Genomic DNA, 20,369 nt, shown 5'->3' with positions numbered 1-20,369 from the left:
ACAGCCTCCGTCCCTTTTCCCCTCAGTCTAAATAGGCTTAGCTGAGGCTAGGAGATCAAATGTTATTATCAGCACTGGCATTTCTTCTTCTAAATGAGTTGCTCTGTCCTCTGTCTGTCCTGATTCTGCTATATCCAAGACCTGACATAGCACTCAGAGTAGTGTATACACATAGTCCAAGACCTGACATAGCACTCAGTAGTGTATACACATGGTCTAAGACCTGACATAGCGTATACACATGGTCCAAGACCTAACATAGCACTCAGTAGTGTATACACATGGTCCAAGACCTGACATAGCACTCAGAGTAGCGTATACACATGGTCCAAGACCTGACATAGCACTCAGAGTAGTGTATACACATAGTCCAAGACCTGACATAGCATATGCACATGGTACAAGACCTGACATAGCATATGCACATGGTACAAGACCTGACATAGCACTCAGAGTAGTGTATACACAACTATGATGAGATAGTGCAGAGCTATGCTAAGACTTGAAGTATTTTTTTCTAATGTCTGAGACTGTCTCTGACCGAGGTCTATTGAAATGTGAGGACAAACTGTAGCTTATGTCAATATATTTCAAACAGGATTGCATTCTTTTTAACTTCTATCTTGCTTTCTGTCTGCTGTTTTCCCTTAACTTTGTGGCTTGCAGGAAAGAATAGAATTGGTAAGAGTTATTCTTCTGTCTGTCGGTGTTGTAGACATGAGGCTTCGTGACTTGTAGCTGCTGTCTGTGTGACCGTGATGTGACGTCCATTATGTTGTGATTGCTTTGTGTTGTGCATCTCATCAATCACCACTATTGAGCTGTCACCTCCCAGAGGTGGGGAACAATGAATCTTGAACAACAAGCTTAGACCTTTTTATTGTAGTTCCTTGTATGCTACCAAACATCTGAATATGTGTCTAACATTGGTAAACATCAGACTTGTCATCATTACAAATCATCTGGTTAATGGTTAAATGATTCATCCAATTCAGTGCTGATAAGAATCATCCCTGCACAGAGAATGCTAGTTAATGTAAAAGAGAATTAGAGAACATTTATTCTCATTGACTTCCTTGCTGAATAAAGGATTTGCCCCCTGGTGGTGTAAAGAGTTACATGACACCTGTGACATGTTTTATTTAACCTTTATTTAACTAGGCAAGTCAGTTATGAATAAATTCTTATTTACAATGACTGCCTACACCGGCCAAACCCAGACGACCCTTTGCCAATTGTGCACCGCCCTATGGGACTCCCAATCACGTCCAGTTGTGATACAGCCTGGAATCGAACTAGGGTGTTTGTAGTGGTGCCTCTAGCACTGAGATGCAGTGCCTTAGACCGCTGCGCCCCTCGGGAGCCCCTTCAAACTTCCAGACCTTGCCTGGTTGTGATGTTGACCTTAATCAATCTCCCTGGTCTCTTTCAGGTCCTCCTCCCATGAACGGCCATGACGAGCATCTCTCCTCTGCCTCCATCTTTGAGCATGTGGACCGCATGTCGCGCTCGTCCGACGGCACCCGTCGCCTGTCCAATAAGATTCAGCTGATCGCCATGCAGCCCATGGCTGTCCCACCCCAGCACCACAGCCCCATGGTCAACGGTATTAATGGCAGAGGGCCAGAGACACACAACAGCTTTAACAAGGAGGTGAGACACTGACCCGCCCACACACTAACACTCTTACTCAGACATGTATACAGGTTACAGTAATGTCATTCGTTACCTTACATGGAGCATGTATAAACAGTAGACGTCTGTGATCCTCTCTATTCTCCCTCCTGTCTGGACATGCAGAGAAAATGGATTTGATGTCAATGAGACTAACCTACAGAGTGTAGAAAACATCAGGAACACCTGCCCTTTCATGACATAGACTGACCAGGTGAAAGCTAGGATCCCTTATTGATGTCACTTGTTAAATTCACTTCAATCAGTGTGGATTAAGGAGAGGAGACTTGATTGTATGTTTGTGCCATTCTGAGGCTGAATGACAAGACAAAATATTGAAGTGCCTTTGAACGGGGTATGGTAGTATGTGCCAGGCACACCGGTTTGAGTGTGTCAAGAACTGCAACGCTGCTGGGTTTTTCACATCCAACAATTTCCTGTGTGTATCAGGAATGGTCCACCACCCAAAGGACATCCAAACAATTTGACACAACTGTGGGAAGCATTGGAGTCAATATGGGCAGCATCCCTGTGGAACGCTTTCAACACCTTGTAGAGTCCATGCCCTGACGAATTGAGGCTGTTCTGAGGGCACAGAGGGGTGCAACTCAATATTAGGAAGCGGTTCCTCATGTGTTATACACTCAGTGAATATAAATCATGGTTAAATGAAATAAACATTATGTATAGTAAAGTTGCGACTGGCCAGGTGTTTCTCACTGCAGTCATGTCTATTACTTAGATCCAGGTGGCGTTGAGGCATAAGTCTGAGATCGAGCACCACCGTAACAAGATCCGTCTGCGGGCCAAGAGGAAGGGTCACTATGACTTCCCTGCCATGGACGACCTGGTGGATAACGGTCTGACCACTGACCCCAAGGCCCAGGACCACATCTACCACAAGGCCCAGATGCAGATCGACAAAATCCTGAACCCTGACATCCACATGGCCTCACTGTTCATGGAGCCTAAAAAGAGGTCAGGTTTTTTGGGGGGTATGGGAAGGGTAGGGTGCACACAGGGAGGGGTGTGCGTACAGTAGGCAACATGTATCGGAGAAAGCTGCACACTGAAAAAAGTTAAATCTAAGCAAGTCTAAACATCTGATATTGAGTGATAATTCACTTTTTAAAAAGTTTTCTTACCAAGCTAAATTATCAAACGTCATATTTCAAGATATTTTTTAAGATATTTCACCTTGATCGTCTTAAGTGTAGTTTTAATAAAATCATTTTATTTTTTTTAACCTTTTATTTAACCAGGAAAAACCCATTGAGACCCAGAGTCTCTTTTTCAAGGGAGACATGGCCAAGGCAGCAACAATCAATACATTACATAATTAAAACATACAACAATACAATACAACAACATGATCCTGCCTAAGAAAAGCATTTACACTCTTCTGTAACAGAGTCCACCATCAATATTTTTTATTAATTAATTTAATTCAGTGGCACTAACATATCTAGATGAAGTAAGGGTTGTAGACTATTCCATATGTCTGGTGCACAAGAAGAAGGCAGTCTTGCCTAATGCTGTGAATGTCCTGGGGACTTTAAGTAGCAACCACTTAGCAGAACGGGTATGGTAACTGCTGGTGGTGTAGGAGACCAGACTACAGAGGTAAAGAGGGAGTTCACCCAAAAGGGCTTTGTAGATCAACACATACAAATGTATCTTTCTGCGCATATAAAGTGAGGTCCAACCTACCATTTGGTACAAGGTGCAATAGTGGGTGAGTGACTTGGCATTTGTAATAAAGCGCAAGGATGCATGATAAACAGAGGCCAGTCTCTGCAAGACGGAGGTTGTATGCATATACAACAAGTCACCATAATCAATTACAGAGAGAAAAGTGTCCTGAACAAGCTTCTTTCTAGCCATAAGCGGGAAGCAAGCCTTATTATGAAAATAAAAACCCAATTTCAATTTAAGCTTTGTCACAAGATTATCCACATGAACGTTAAAGGACAACTTGTCATCCAACCAAATACCTCGGTATTTTTTTATTGAATATCCAAAACATACCATATACTTGTAGTGAGGCCGCTCAACGACTACATCATACCAGTCATCTAACAGACTCCCATTCAGAGTGACACACAGAAGCATCCAGGGTCAATGCCCTGCTCAAGGGCACGTCGACAGATCTCCCACCAGGCCAAATACCTAGGTATTTATAGGAAGACACTTTTTCAATGGATAAGCCACCAGATGTGACAATGCTAATATTCTCTGGCAGAGTTCTAGCTCTGGTAAAGGTAATGAATTAATTTTTTTGTATATTCAAGACCAGTTTTTCAGTGACCGAGAAGCAGTCTAGAGCTCTTCAACAGCCTGAACCAGAGAAGGAGCACATGAATATATGACTATCATCTGTAACTTTGCTGGTTGCATCCCATTTCCCAAATCATGAATAAAAATTGAGAACAACACAGGAGCTAAACGGAACCCTGGGGCACACCTCTATTCATCTAAAGAAAGCTAGTTCCTAAATTACTTGTATTACTCTTTATTTTTGTTAAAATAAGCAAAATTATCTGCCAATGACGTTAGATAATTTAGCTAGATAATTATTTTAAAGTTAATTATCACTCTTGTGATATCAGTATGTCTGTATGTTTCTCGTTTTAAAACTTATTCTCAAGAGAATTAGTCATCCAGCTATTTTTGCAAATGACTGTCAGAGAAAAATCCTTTTTGGAGATGTTCACCATCCAGAAATGTTTTGACAAATTTGTTTTGTTGTGATAACTTTGAACTCTGGAGAAACTTTCAGTGTCTTTCAGATTGTTCCGCACTGCATGTGTTTAGCAGTCACAATGAGGAGAAATCTACCAGTGTGAGAGACATTTTGACATTTGACATTTTCCACATTTTGTTATGTTACAGCCTTATTCGAAAATGTATTAAATAAAACATTTTCCTCATCAGTCTACACATAATACCCACAATGGCAAAGTGAAAACAGGTTTTTAGAAATGGTAGTACATTTATAATAAAATAAAATAAAAACAGAAATAGCTTATTTACATAAGTATTCAGACCCTTTGCTATAAGACTCGAAATTGAGCTCAGTTGCGTCCTGTTTCCATTGACCATCCTTGAGATGTTTCTACAACTTGACTGGAGTCCACCTGCCTGTGGTAAATTCAATTGATTGGACATGATTTGGAAAGGTACACACCTGTCTATATAAGGTCCCACAGTTGACCGTGCATGTCAGAGCAAAAACCAAGCCATGAGGTCAAAGGAATTGTCCTTAGAGACAGGACTGTGTCGAGGCACATTTCTGAAGCATTGAATGTCCCCAAGAACCTAGTGGCCTCCATCATTCTTAAATGGAAGACGTTTGGAACCACCAAGACTCTTCCTAGAGCTGGCCGTCCGGCCAAACTGAGCAATCGGGAGAAAGGCCTTGGTTAGGGAGGTGACCAAGATCCTGATGGTCACTCTGACAGAGCTTCAGAGTTCATCTGTGGAGATGGGAGAACCTTCCAGAAGGACAAACATCTCTGCAGCACTCCATCAATCAGGCCTTTATCGTGGAGTGACCAGACGGAAGCCACTCCTCAGTTTTTTATTTATTTTTTATTTAACCTTTATTTAACTAGGCAAGTCAGTTAAGAACAAATTCTTATTTTCAATGACGGCCTAGGAACAGTGGGTTTAACTGCCTGTTCAGGGGCAGAACGACAGATTTGTAGCTTGTCAGCTCAGGGGTTTGAACTTGCAACCTTCCGGTTACTAATCCAACACTCTAACCACTAGGCTACGCTGCCGCCCTCAGTAAAAGACACATGACAGCCACCGCTTGGAGTTTGGTCAGAAGGCACCTAAAGATTCTTACACCGTGAGGAACAAATTTTTCTGGTCTGATGAAACCAAAATTGAATTCTTTGGCCTGAATGCCAAGCGTTACATCTGGAGGGCACCTGGCGCCATCCCTACGGTGAAGCATGGTGGTGGCAGCATCATGCTGTGGGGATATTTTTCAGAGGCAGGGACTGGGAGACTAGTCAGGATCTTATTAAAGATGAATGGAGCAAAGTACAGAGCGATCCTTGATGAAAAACTGCTCCAGAGCACTCAGGACCTCAGACTGAGGCGAAGGTTCACATTCCGACAGGAAAACAACCCTAAGCACTCAGCTAAGACCGCGCAGGAGTGACTTCGGGACAAGTCTCTGAATGTCCTTTAGTAGCCCAGCCAGAGCCCGGACTTGTACCTGGTTGAACATCTCTGGAGAGACCTGAAAATAGCTGTGCAGCAACGCTCCCAATCCAACCTGACAGCTTGAGAGGATTTCCAGAGAGGAATGAGCGAAACTCCCCAAATACAGGTGTGTCAAGCTTGTAGCGTCAGACCCAAGAAGACTCGGTTGTAATGGCTGCCAAAGGTGCTTCAACAAAGTACTGAATAAAGGGTCTGAATGCTTTAACTTTTTTTGCTTTGTCATTATGGGGTATTGTGTGTAGATTGAGGGGATAAAAACAATTTATTCCATTTTAGAATAAGGCTGTAACAAAATGTGGAACTATTCGAGGGGTCTGAAAATGTTCCAAATGCACTGTCTAACATATTATAAAAATGCTCCTTCAGTTTGCAAACATGTTAGGGAAACAGAAAAATCTATCTCCCTTAAATAATAAACCCTGAACAGTCTGATGTCTCTATTCAAATTGCTGGGATTCCATTTCAAACGACCAGTAGATGATTCCTGGCCTACAAGTTTGGATTCTGTCTCTGTGGTTGCATCTGGAATAGAGCCCTATTCCCTATATAGCACACTACTTTTGAGTGTACTTCTTTTGAATGCACTATAGGGAATAGGGTGCCATTTTCAGACCAGGTGGTCAATATTTGTGAGCTATAGGGAATAGGGTGCCATTTTAGTGTGTTTGTCGACGTGTGTTTTCTCTTCCATGAAGTGAGGGTAGCAACTGTATGTAAAGGTGGGCTACTACTCTGTATTGACATGTGTCTCTCAGTGGCAGGGGGAGGCGTTCTCCCAAGCAGAGGAAGAAGCACCGGCTGAACGGCAGCCTGACTGACGCAGACAAGGACCGGCTCATCTCCAACGACAGTGACGGCACCTACAGGAAATACCCTGGGGTCAACAACGTGGCCTATGTGGTGGGTATACCTGTGGAACATATTGCATACACCAGTGGAGGCTGGTGGGAGGAGCTATAAGGACTGACTCATTGGAATGGGAAATGAACAGAATCAAACATATGGAAGCCACGTTTGAGTCCGTTCCATTTATCCCATTCTATATTCCTTCTATAGCTCCTCCCACCAGCCTCCACTGGTACACTCACACAGATAAACATACATGAATATTCCTCCAATGCAGATCTCAACCAGAGCCAGGATAAAAGGGTGCTTTAAAAGTCAGTGCCATAATGTTAACAGAGAGAGATGGTCTGGGTCCAGACGTAACATACTGTACATTAAACATGAATGTTCATTTCCCCCCTCTCCTCTCTTAATTTTTGTAATACATTAGAAAAATTGAGTCTCTTATTGTCAGAGTTAGTACGGTCAAGAAAATCCTGTCATGGAATTTTAAAATAGTATTTTCCAGGCCTGGAACATTTTGGGAAATGATCAAATCTGAAAAGTTCTGGAAAAGTCATGGAAATTAATTTAATCATTTCTGTTAATGTTATTTATTTTATCAATCAACTAAAAAATCAACATATCAGCCATGGTTAGAATGACACTTCAGCAGTCTGTGTTTGCAAGACGAGTAGGCCGTCGGACATTGCAGCATCAGGTAGACCTAGCCTATAAAATATGATACAGAACAGACTAATAACTATGTAGCCATTTTAAAACAAATGTTGTACCCTCTAGTTAACTGATAGCATGTATTATTGTTTTCGTCATCTCCCCAAAAACTTTCCACCGACATCACAAATAAGGCCATACAAAGTAGATGTACTTTTTTAAACAATTCATATGATTCATTTAAACAATTTACTTCGCCATTGTATTAGTTGGGATTCGGTTCAATCGTGGTGACTCTAATCATTTGAATCAAAATAATTTTGGATTCTTGAACATTAATTTTAGGAAAAATATTAGATTTGATAATGCCTCCAGTTGATTTGGGCATCCAGTGTATTGGCATCAAACGTATTTGGTTGTAATGTTGCAGTGTTTTACATCACGGGTGGTCAACCATCATCCAGGAGCACTAATGGGTGCGCAGGGTTTTATTCCAGTCCCCCTCTGACAAACTACATTTTAGAAATGTGCTTCTCAACCAGGCCTTGATAAACTGGCTCTGATGTGTTTGAGCAGGGCTTGATCAAAAGCCTGCACACCCAATTTCTCTCCAGACTGAGGGTTGATCACATGTGTTTTATACAGTTGCCTAACATGTATTCTACTTTGGGGGGGGTTGTTAAGTTCCTTGCTCAACAACAGGAGAGGGTATGGGATCAGAGAGCAGGCGCACAGTGTCTATCACATTACACTTACTTTTGTATACGTACATAGAGACGCCGCCAATCGTTGGTCATGGAAATTTGGTTAAATGTCGTGGGGAAGTCATGGGAAAGTCATGATTCCATCTCAAAATGTGTATGAACCCTGTATTGTTCCCAGTCGGACCCTGACCAGGCCCCAGAGTCTGGGACCCCCTCCCCCAACGACGACGTGTTCCTGGGCCCCATCTCGCCCCCTCCGGGGCACGCCCCTCCCCCGCCCCCTACATGCCCCCCCAGCCCTCCATCGAGGAGGCCAGGCAGCAGATGCACTCCCTGCTGGACGATGCCTTCGCCCTGGTCTCCCCCACCTCCCAGGGCAGCACGGCCGGCATCACCCTGCCCGGTGTCAACTCCAACCCCCCCAGCTCCAGCCCCCCACCTCGTGGTGGAGCCCGCCCCTGGGGTACTACCTACCCAGCCCTCAGCCCGTTCTCCTCAGTAAGTACTAGGCCTTTCAATAGACCTATTGATTACCTAGCACAACTGTACTGTAAATGTGACTTCAGCCTGCTCTGGAATACTCTAGATATATGTTCTGATTTAAATTAACTCTGATTAAATTAGAAAGATTTACAATATTATATATACTGAGTATACCAAACATTAGGAACACCTTCCTAATATGGAGCATCACCCCCCTATTTGCCCTCAGAACAGCCTCAATTTGTCAGGGCATAGGCTCTACAAGGTGTCGAAAGCGTTCCACAGGGATGTTGGCCCATGTTGACTCCATTGCTTTCCACAGTTCTGTCAAGTTGGTTGGATGTCCTTTGGGTCGTGGACCATTTTTGATACACACAGGAAACATTTGTGTGTGGAAAAACCCAGCAGCTTGAGACAAACTGGTGCGCCCTCTAAATGGCACATGTACACAATTGTCACACGTGTGTGACTGGCACACGTGTCTCAATTGTCTCGAGGCTTAAAAATGCTTCTTTAACCTGTCTCCTCCCCTTCATCTACAATGATTCAAGTGGATTTAACAAGTGACATCAATAATATTTTTAAATTGTAATTTAACTAGGCAAGTCAGTTAAGAAGAAATTCTTATTTACAATGACGGCCCACCCTGGCCAACGCTGGGCCCATTGTGCGCCACCCAATCACGGCCAGATGTGATGTAGCCTGGATTCAAACCAGGCACTGCAGTGACGCTTCTTGCACTGAGATACAGTGCCTTAGACCGCTGCGCCACTCGGGAGGCCAATAAGGGATCATAGATTTCACCTGGATGGAAAAAGCAGGTGTTCTTAATGTTTTGTATACTCAGGCGAAGGAGCAGTATATCATAAATTATGTATATGAATCAGGGAGTTTCCAGTCCTGATGCAACGGTTTCAAACAAATACCAACACTATATTTATAGTGGATATGCCCTCGCTTTAGATTTACACTACATTCCTTTCTTAAATATAACACTGTCTGCTGTTCAACATTCATTTTAGGGCATTTGAACCAAGACCAGAACATATATGTTACAGATTATAGGCTATTTGAACCAAGACCAGAACATATATGTTACAGATTATAGGCTATTTGAACCAAGACCAGAACATATATGTTACAGATTATAGGCTATTTGAACCAAGACCAGAACATATATGTTACAGATTATAGGCTATTTGAACCAAGACCAGAACATATATGTTACAGATTATAGGCTATTTGAACCAAGACCAGAACATATATGTTACAGATTATAGACTATTTGAACCAAGACCAGAACATATATGTTACAGATTATAGGCTATTTGAACCAAGACCAGAACATATATGTTACAGATTATAGGCTATTTGAACCAAGACCAGAACATATATGTTACAGATTATAGGCTATTTGAACCAAGACCAGAACATATATGTTACAGATTATAGGCTATTTGAACCAAGACCAGAACATATATGTTACAGATTATAGGCTATTTGAACCAAGACCAGAACATATATGTTACAGATTATAGGCTATTTGAACCAAGACCAGAACATATATGTTACAGATTATAGGCTATTTGAACCAAGACCAGAACATATATGTTACAGATTATAGGCTATTTGAACCAAGACCAGAACATATATGTTACAGATTATAGGCTATTTGAACCAAGACCAGAACATATATGTTACAGATTATAGGCTATTTGAACCAAGACCAGAACATATATGTTACAGATTATAGGCTATTTGATCAGAGCAAATAGTCTATTCAGCTGCTCTAATTAAATATGTTCTTAGACCGTTCCTGTTTTGTTTTATCAATTTCACCCCCAGTCATTTGAAATGAATTCAGAGAGTAAGAGCTCTGTCTAAAACCAGCCCAATATATAACCAGTTAGCTAGCTCAGGTGTAGAAAGAGTTCTGAATCCCTCTGTTCTGGTTCAAATAACATCCAACAGAAACCAGAAAAGCCTTTCCTGCAAAACACCAATTACTGTGCTGTACGATTCTAGACTCTCAGCCAAAATGTATCAAAGGTTAATGTAAAATTCAGTCAATAGAAATATCCATGTTATGCTCCAGCTTTATCTTGATTTATTATGGGTTATTGGGTGATATCTGTTTTGATTGTACATGATCTGCAAGCTTCAGTGATGTCCCTGGAGTCTACCCAGTGTCTGTGTGTCTTTGTCCTGACAATATGCCTGTTTCTCTCCTCAGAGATACGCTGAGTTAGGAATGTCCCCTCCTTCACTCCAAGGCTTACTACAGAGGTGAGTAGCTTACCACAGAGATACAATATCATGTGTATATGCATCATAATATGTTATTGAATGTAATACTATGTGTAGATAACTAACTCTGAGAGAAAAGGAGGAGTATTTTTTTATTAAGTTTTCCTCAGATGACTCTAGGCTACATTGATCCATACATTATCTATAGTTATTTAGTTGGGGGATGCTCTCCCTTGCAGGTGTCTATCCGCAGGCCAGGGAGTTGGGCCTCATACATGATTTAGTCTGGACCATCTTTATTTGATGGGCTCCTAAATGCCCAATAAAACACAGACATGGTGCTTTGGTCGATCTTCTTTTGGATAATTGATGAGTTTACACACCCACGCAAATACTTATATGGAGAGACACACGTGTACATGTCACACACACAAACACACATACCACACATACCACACATACCACACAAACACACATACCACACATACCACACATACCACACACTGAAATATTGACCGACACTTCTGTACAGTTGATGCACGATACAATTGAAGCTATGATATTGTTCTGTAGGAACAGTATTTGAGATTGTGTGTATTTCAGACAGGGCCTGGGCTCCAACTACCCACCAGGTGACCCAGGACATGTTGACCAGCTCCCTCCAGAGAGCCACTACTCCATCAGGGGCCTGTACACTGAAGACCTGCCCTCCTCTACCAGGCCACGGCCAGTAGGGGGCACCACAGGTACACATACGAGTGCATGCACGTGCACACACACACACACACACACACACACACACACACACACACACACACACACACACACACACACACACACACACACACACACACACACACACACACACACACACACACACACACACAGCTCACCATTCACTGAATGTATGCCATTGCGTTTAACCCAGACCACTCACCCCCTCCCATAAACCTGCCAGCCTCAAACAGCCTTGTCTCTATTGAATCATTAAAGAGTCTGGGGTTGGCTGTTGGCTTGCTGTGAGAGTTCATATACAGTTGAAGTCGGAAGTTTACATACACTTAGGTTGGAGTCATTAAAACTTGTTTTTCAACCACTACCTTCTTGTTAACAAACTATAGTTTTGGCAAGTCGGTTAGGACATCTACTTTGTGCATGACACAAGACATTTTTTACAACAATTGTTTACAGACAGATTATTTCACTTATAATTCACTGTATCACAATTCCAGTGGGTCAGAAGTTTACATACACTAAGTTGACTGTGCCTTTAAACAGCTCGGAAAATCCCTGAAAATGATGTCATTGCTTTAGAAGCTTCTGATAGGCTAATTGACATAAATTGAGTCAATTGGAGGTGTACCTGTGGATGTATTTCAAGGCCTACCTTCAAACTCAGTGCCTTTTGTTGATCTCATGGGAAAATCAAAGGAAATCAGCCAAGATCTCAGAAGAAACATATTGTAGCCCTCCACAAGTCTGGTTCATCCTTGGGAGCAATTTCCAAATGCCAAAGGTACCATGTTCATCTGTACGAGCAATAGTATGCAAGTATAAACACCATGGGACCACGCAGTCGTCATACCGCTCAGGAAGGAGACGCATTCTGTCTCCTAGAGATGAATGTACTTTGGTGCCACAAGTGCAAATCAATCCCAGAACAACAGAAAAGGACCATGTGAAGATGCTGGAGGAAACAGGTACAAAAGTATCTATATCCACAGTTAAACGAGTCCTATATCGACATAACCTGAAAGAACACTCAGCAAGGAAGAAGCCATTGCTCCAAAACCGCCATAAAAAAGTCAGACTGCTGTTTGCAACTGCACATGGGGCCAAAGATCATACTTTTTGGAGAAATGTCCTCTGGTCTGATGAAACAAAAATAGAACTGTGTGGTCATAATGACCATCGTTATGTTTGGAGGAAAAAGGGGGAGGCTTGAAAGCCAATGAACACCATCCCAACCGTGAAGCACGGGGTTGGCAGCATCATGTTGTGGGGGTGCTTTGCTTCAGGAGGGACTGGGACTTCACAAAATGGATGGGGGAAATGATGTGGATATATTGAAGCAACATCTCAAGACATCAGTCAGGAAGTTAAAGCTTGGTTGCAAATGGGTCTTCCAAATGGACAATGACCCCAAGCATACTTCCAAAGTTGTAGCAAAATAGCTTAAGGACAACAAAGTCAAGGTATTGGAGTGGCCATCACAAAGCCCTGACCTCAATCCTATAGACAATTTGTGGGCAGAACTGAAAAAGCGTGTGTGAGCAAGGAGGCCTACAAACCTGACTCAGTTACACCAGCTCTGTCAGGAGGAATGGGCCAAAATTCACCCAATTTATTGTGGGAAGCTTGTGGAAGGCTACCTCAAACGTTTGACCCAAGTTAAACAATTTAAAGGCAATGCTACCAAATACTAATTGAGTGTATGTAAACTTCTGACCCACTGGGTATGATGAAATAAATAAAAGCTGAAATAAATCATTCTCTCTTCTATTATTCTGACATTTCACATTCTTAAAATAAAGTGGTGATCCTAAAACAGGGAATTTTTACATGGATTAAATGTCAGGAATTGTGAAAAACTGAGTTTTTAAATGTATTTGGCTAAGGTGTATGTACACTTCCGACTTCAACTCTATATGTGGACTCTACCTGATGGAGTGCTGGTGCTGCACAGAGTGCATTTCAACTGAAGGATTGCATCAAAGCATATTACAAGTGACAGCGGATTAAGTGTAAAAAATGGCTGAGGGTTGATGTGTTTTTTGTGTGTGTGTGTGTGTGTGTGTGTGTGTGTGTGTGTGTGTGTGTGTGTGTGTGTGTGTGTGTGTGTGTGTGTGTGTGTGTGTGTGTGTGTGTGTGTGTGTGTGTGTGTGTGTGTGTGTGTGTGTGTGTGTGTGTGTGTGTGTGTGTGTGTGTGCGCGTATCTGTTTGTAGGTAACCAACTCAATCACCTGAACCAGGTGGATCTTGGGAGCCGGATCAAGGGGGGGTACCCATTAGGTGGCAGGGCACCTCCAGGTCAGACTGGAGGCTCAGGCTGGGCACCCTACTCTGACGGTGACTTCAGACCCACCAGAGACCCTGTGAGTCCTGCTCTGGCTTCACACTGCCTTATGAGACTTACTGTACCTCCATTTTCCTCTTCAAGCTGTCCTCTAAATATACAGGACAATGGCATGCTTGTTGTTCTATGCTCTATTGCTGCTGCATATCTGTTTGACTTCTGTAGATCTGGATGTTGGTTCTGTCTGTCTTTGGCTATGCCAGATTAAGTGATATGACATGCTATTCTATAAAATCCTTTCTCTGTAATTAATATAACCTGATTGAGCTAATCATGTAAATGTATTTAACTAGAGTCGCTGCATCACAAAATAATATTTATAGAGCTGTTATCTTCCGAATAAACTCTTAAAGACCGAGTAATATTTTACATCAATAGCAGTCAATATTGATCTTCACCTTAATTCAGTCTCATCTGAAAATGGTAAATTCTTGGTTATCTTCACGAACCCTGGCTAACAAGTTGAATCAGCAATACAAAATTGGGTTTAATTATTTATTTACGAAATACCTAACTAATCACACAGAATTACATATACAAAGAATGAATCATACCTTGATTACAAATTACGTCATAAAGGAAAACGTCCCTAGCGGGCGGAACAGATATGACAGCTGGTTACACAAAAGAAAAGGGGCTGGGTTTGAGTGAAGGAGCGGGAAGACTGAGAGACAAAGGGAAGAAGCTGTGCCCGTGTAAATACAGTATCTTATGCATTCTAAATTACAGCCCATTTGGAAAATGAAAATGCAATAAATATTTACTCTGAGCTGCACTTCGGTAGGTTGGTGGTAGATGGATGGCCGTGTTGCCAAACCGAGTCCTTTGTCCTTTTGAAGAATGTCTCTGGTGGTCAATTGGATACGTTGTAGTAACATCTTTGTATGGTAGATGGAATACTCTGTCTGTTCTTTCCTAGCCCGTGTTTGCAGCTGCTGTTGCTAACTCAACAGCTAGGAGGTATCACTTCTGTAGTGAATAAGAGTTCAAAGTTCATACCATTCACAACCAAAGCTCACGCTGAGGTTGGCTTAGTTCTGTAGTTGACATGTTAGTCCTTTTAATGCAGAGGCTGCAGACCTCACGTACTTGGAACAGGAGGTTATATTGTCGTCAAGGCTTTATATAGGAAGGGAGAAGAGGATGTGTTTGAAACGTTTTATAACCTATGTCCCTTCACAGGGGCGAGCTACTGATTGAGCAGAGCCCTAACCTCATGAAAATCCAAATCTCTCATTTGGAAGCTAAAATTACATTTAATCTCTTCACCAATAATTTTATATTCAAACATTTAAATTGAACAACAATTCCATGTGAATCCAATAACTACAATGTGCAGACTTTCAACTGTAGAGTTTATGTCATCTTATCATTGATGAGAATGTCTCAGATGACAACCGAACTGACATCGTATTCATTAAGTATCACCGCATATGTTCAATTGGTCTGATTACCAGAATATAGTTAATTTCCCCCCACCTGATGTTCCCAGAATCTCTATGTTAACCAAGGGATTTTCAAAGTTCACATCAGTATGGTAGAGAGAGGAAAAATGGGGGAAGAGGTATTTATCACTGTCATAAACCTACCCCCAGGCCAACGTCATGACAGTTCACTCTAGTTCTTCTACCTCCCAGCTGTCAATCTGTACATGAACTATCCCTTAATATATATCGATAAGTGTAGTGATATGTCCTCTTTTCTCCTTAACTCTTCTCTTTTTCCTCTTCTTCGTTCCCTCCTTCCCTGTGTGCTTCAGGTTCTTCTGGGCTACCCTGACTCCTCCTCCTCTATGTTCCAGATGCCTAGTAGGAGTTCCCTAAGGGAGCCCTCTGCCCACCTGGACATCTACCCCCCCGAGGAGTCCTCTCCCCCCAACCACTCCTCAGCCTCCCTCATCAAGGCCATCAGGGAGGAGCTGCTGCGCCTCTCTCAGAAACAGCAAGCCGTGCCCAGTTACCACAGCTGAGACAGACGGCCTCCTCTGGTCCTCAGTGAACCTCTACTGCTACATCCACCAGTCGTATCGCTGCCCCTGCCTGCCTGCTCCAACCTAGCAATGCTTCCCATGGAAGTTCTGTTGTACAGGAGAGAGACAGTACTCCTGGGCTGCGTCAAGGTGGCTATTGGCAAACTAGTCCAAACTCAATGAGATGACATCATATATGCCACTAGTAGCCTAAGCATAGATGGGGTCATTATATGAATGACCTGTTCTCTAAGCTCTGGCTCTCTGACCCAGACCCCTGTATCTGACCCAGACTATCCTATAGCATACAGTGTACTACAGTATAAGTGACCCTAGAGGTTTAAGGGAGAAGGTGTGAACTGAATGGTTGGCCATGACCACTGATCCCTGCCCAGTTGTTTTTCATTTGAGGTGTTGCTTTTGTTCTTTTTAAACAGCAGTCTAGACTGTGTGTGTGATGATGATGATGATGATGATAATAAGCAATGTGGTTTGATATTCTCTCTCATGCTGCCTTGACATCCTAGCAATATTTTGCAGTACAGTGGTCTTTCTCTATCAGTAGGACATCTTTAATTTAGGCTCCAAACAATGATACCATGTTACCTTTTAACAGTGATGCTTCTTACCATTACTATACAGGTTTTGGTTTTGAAGAGGCTCTTCTCCTCCATCATCTTCTGGTGCTTCTTTAAACGCTTTGTGTTTTCTGCCATGATATGGAGGGGTGATATGCACACACTCCATGAAACCAGGTGTCCCAGGTGCTGGATGAAGCTGTTCTACATTGTTTTACGCCTTGAGACACACAATGCCTTGTGTTGTGACAGAGTGAGTCAGTTCAACTGTCTCAATCTACTATACAGCTACGGTCAGAGTTCGGGGGGACAACACTAGACACAAAGAGCTGCGATAATTATACTGCAGCAACTCCCATACATTATTATTTATTTGACCAGGAAGGGCTCATTGAGATTTGAAATCTCTTTTTCAAGAGCGTCCTGGCAAAGATGAGCAGCACCAAGTCATTACACCATAACAGACAAACTACAAGTAATCTAGTAAAAACCACAGGGATATAACGAAATCATAAAACAACAAAGGCATTCCAAGGCGATGGCGCAGAGTACATAAAAGCCCTTTTACCAAATTCAGTTTGGACATACAGAACAGTTAGCAGGATTAAGTCCTGTGAACGAAGAGAGTACCCACCACATTTCTGAAGAAAAGAAAATGCCCACATAAAATGGTAATAAACATTACTTTACCAATGCAACTAGATTGACTTTGTTGTCAACATCTTCAATACAATGTCCACATTTGACCTTATATATCCAGGTTGTTGAGGATGCTACCTTGTTAGGACTTTAAATTCCAACATATGGTGAACCTATATGACAACATTAGTTCTATAGTTATTACACTAAGATCATTTATTGTGTATAATAATTCATTTGTGGCATTTTATAAAATGTTCTGACCTGCAAACAAATCAAAGTGATTGACAGTACCTTTACATGCAGATTGCAGCACCTATTCAATTTTATTAAGCTAATAGATCCAGGCATGCAATCTGATCTATTTCATTCACTGTATGCAAACTACTGGGTTGCACTTGGCTTTTCTCAGTGAATATCCTTCAAGTCACACCAACTGAAATGTAATTGAAAGATTCATAGGTCAAGTCAATTATGCATTGTATTGCTGAAGGAAATGCAGTATTTTCTCAGCTGAGAAACTGGGTCAGTGCTCACACTCGTTCAATCTCCAGGGTATTCTTCATCTATTTCCTCCTTTTTCCACGCAGTATTGAAATGTTCAGCTACATGTACTGTGTTTTAATTGTTCACAGTTTACTGCTCAGTCAATCTGTCAACTTGAGATGTTTTAAGCATATGATGTTATTTTTATTCCTGAATGGACTTTGCCTCGTGTTTTATTTCCTCCATTTGTCTTTGTTCAATATTTTTTTTACATTTTGTTCAGTAACATTTTCAACAAACTCCACATACAATGCTTTGCTGTGGGCATTGAAGTGATATTTCATTTCAATAAAATAAAACATAAATTATTGATTTTAGTTGTAGGGTTAAACTACATTTATTCACTGACTTGGATGAATTAATACTATATCAGTGTTGAACATTGTCCCAAATACTGTATATCCCAGTTTCACTCCACAACACTCTCATCCAAAGCAATTTACAGGAGCAATTAGGGTTAAGTGCCTTGCATAAGGGAACATCGACAGATTTTTCTCCTAGTCAGCTCAGGGATTTGAACTAGTGGCCTTGTGGTTACTGCCCTAACACTCTTAACCACTAGGCTACCTGCACCAGCTACAGTACTGTACACCAGACACACACTACACTATAGATCCCCCCTCCCTTTGGTGCTCTCATACTAATGTCCCCCATCCTGTCTCATTCTACTTGCCTGTCTGTCTGTTCGAGAGTCTTAACCAGGCTCTGTTCACTCCAACAACCATTGACTGTTTTGGATCATAGTACAGTATGGCATTTTGTAACTACTGTAGTCTCAATATTAAGTTAAAGGATTTTCTCTCAACAAGGGTTCTATAGGTCTTAACAGTTGGTGCTAAAGTGTGTGGTTTATTACCATCTAATATTCAACACTGTTTCTGGATGTAGATTTGCACCCATGCAGTTAGATTGTAAACTGAGTTACCTGTAGTGATTTGACTCCTAGTTGGTCTGATTGGCTTCATTCACAACACTGTGCTGTACCATACTGTACTGGAGAAGAGTGTCTGTTAAATGACAATGTACAATGTACTGTATGCCTCCGCCTGCTGGTTCTGCAACTCCCATGCACATCTCTCAGATTTAGTGAGAGATGTTTTCCCTTTGTTTTTGACTGTTGTCTTGTTTTATTGTGAAGATCATACTTTGTGTTGGCTGGACCAACCATGTTTAATGTGTTTGACTTGTTGAGTTGCATGTTTCATTCATGTACACTACCGTTCTAAAGTTTGGGGTCACTTAGAAATGTCCTTGTTTTTGAAAGAAAAGCACATTTTTCAGAAATACAGTGTAGACATTGTCAATGTTGTAAATGACTACTAGCTGGAAACGACTATTTTTTGTTATGGAATATCTACATAAGTGTAGAAAGGCCCATTATCAGCAACCCATCACTCCTGTGTTCCAATGGCACGTTGTGTTACCTGATCCAAGTTTATCCTTTTAAAAGGCAGAGTTGCAAAGAAAAAGCCATATCTCAGACTGGCCAATAAAAGATTGAGATGGGCAACAGAACACAGACACTGGACAGAGAAACTCTGCCTAGAAGGCCAGCATCCCAGAGTTGCCTCTTCACTGTTGACGTTGAGACTGGTACTATTTAATGAAGCTGCCAGTTGAGTACTTGAGAGGCGTCTGTTTCTCTAACTAGACACAAATGTACTTGTTCTCTTGCTCATTTGTGCACCGGGGCCTCCCACTCCTCTTTCTATTCTGATTAGAGCCAGTTTGCTCTGTTCTGTGAAGAGTGTAGTACACAACATTGTATTAGATCTTCAGTATCTTGGCAATTTCTCACATGGAATAGCCTTCATTTCTCAGAACAAGAATAGACTGATGAGTTTCAGAAGAAAGTTCTTTGTTTCTGGCCATTTAGAGCCTGTAATCAAAGCCACAAATGCTGAAGCTCCAGATACTCAACTAGTCTAAAGAAGGCCAGTTTTATTGCTTTTTTAATCAGAACAACAGCTTTCAGCTGTGCTAACATAATTGCAAAAGGGTTTTCTAATGATCAATTAGCCTTTTAAAAGGATAAACTTGGATTAGCTAACACAACGTGCCACTGGAACACAGGAGTGATGATTGCTGAAAATGGGCCTCTGTACTCCAATGTAGATATTCCATTTTAAAATCTGACGTTTCCAGCTACAATAGTCATTTACAACATTAACAATGTCTACACTGTATTTCTGATCAATTTCATGTGATTTTAATGGTCGAAAAAATGTGCTTTTCTTTCAAAAAGGATATTTCTAAGTGACTCCAAACTGTTGAACAGTATTGTAAGGCTGTGTGTGGTTTGTTTTCCATTTGTGTTGTGCATGCTGTTCCAAAAGAAACACTTTTAAAAACCAATGAAACCCAAGTTGCATGTGTCCTAAGTTATTTAATACTGTGGTATTCTATCGCCATGATTATAACATGCAACTGATTAAGAAGCAAAACATATTTCATTCTCACATAACATCTGCTTATCATTCTAATTTTCCCCTGAAAGTATTTTTAAAAATGATAATTATGTATTTTGCAGAGCACACAATTTCTCTGTATATGCAGTTTATTTCTTAATACAGTTATCTTAGCAGTGCTGTTTCATCCAGGGAGGTCCATTTGTTTTCATAGGCTGCTACAGTAATGCAGTGGTCTGAATACGTTAAGTACCAGATGCAACCACACGGTGGTGCCATCTCATTACAAAATTACATTTACATTTAAGT

The 20,369-nt window shown here is 41.5% G+C and overlaps 1 protein-coding gene across 3 annotated transcripts in view; it reads left to right on the top strand.

Moving 5' to 3' along the window:
- LOC124034663 (UPF0606 protein KIAA1549-like) overlaps positions 1 to 11,585 on the top strand; it is a 77,333-nt gene extending 65,748 nt beyond the window's left edge. Inside the window, exons 14-20 of one of the 3 annotated variants that reach the window (XM_046348134.1) lie at positions 667 to 681; positions 1,433 to 1,653; positions 2,417 to 2,652; positions 6,666 to 6,810; positions 8,293 to 8,612; positions 10,831 to 10,883; positions 11,448 to 11,585. In XM_046348134.1, the coding sequence (XP_046204090.1) occupies positions 667 to 681; positions 1,433 to 1,653; positions 2,417 to 2,652; positions 6,666 to 6,810; positions 8,293 to 8,612; positions 10,831 to 10,846 (953 nt within the window). In that variant the 3' untranslated portion in view covers positions 10,847 to 10,883; positions 11,448 to 11,585. Of the gene's footprint in view, positions 1 to 666; positions 682 to 1,432; positions 1,654 to 2,416; positions 2,653 to 6,665; positions 6,811 to 8,292; positions 8,613 to 10,830; positions 10,884 to 11,447 lie in introns of those variants that run through there. The other 2 variants (XM_046348142.1, XR_006838610.1) reach the window with 2 other exon arrangements.
- The last annotated feature ends 8,784 nt before the right edge of the window (positions 11,586 to 20,369 follow it).

Source organism: Oncorhynchus gorbuscha, linkage group LG01, assembly GCF_021184085.1.
Source record: "Oncorhynchus gorbuscha isolate QuinsamMale2020 ecotype Even-year linkage group LG01, OgorEven_v1.0, whole genome shotgun sequence".
Classification (NCBI taxonomy): Eukaryota; Metazoa; Chordata; class Actinopteri; order Salmoniformes; family Salmonidae; genus Oncorhynchus; species Oncorhynchus gorbuscha.
The sequence above is the reverse complement of the archived record's forward strand: the minus strand, read 5'-3'. Positions and strand labels throughout refer to the sequence as shown.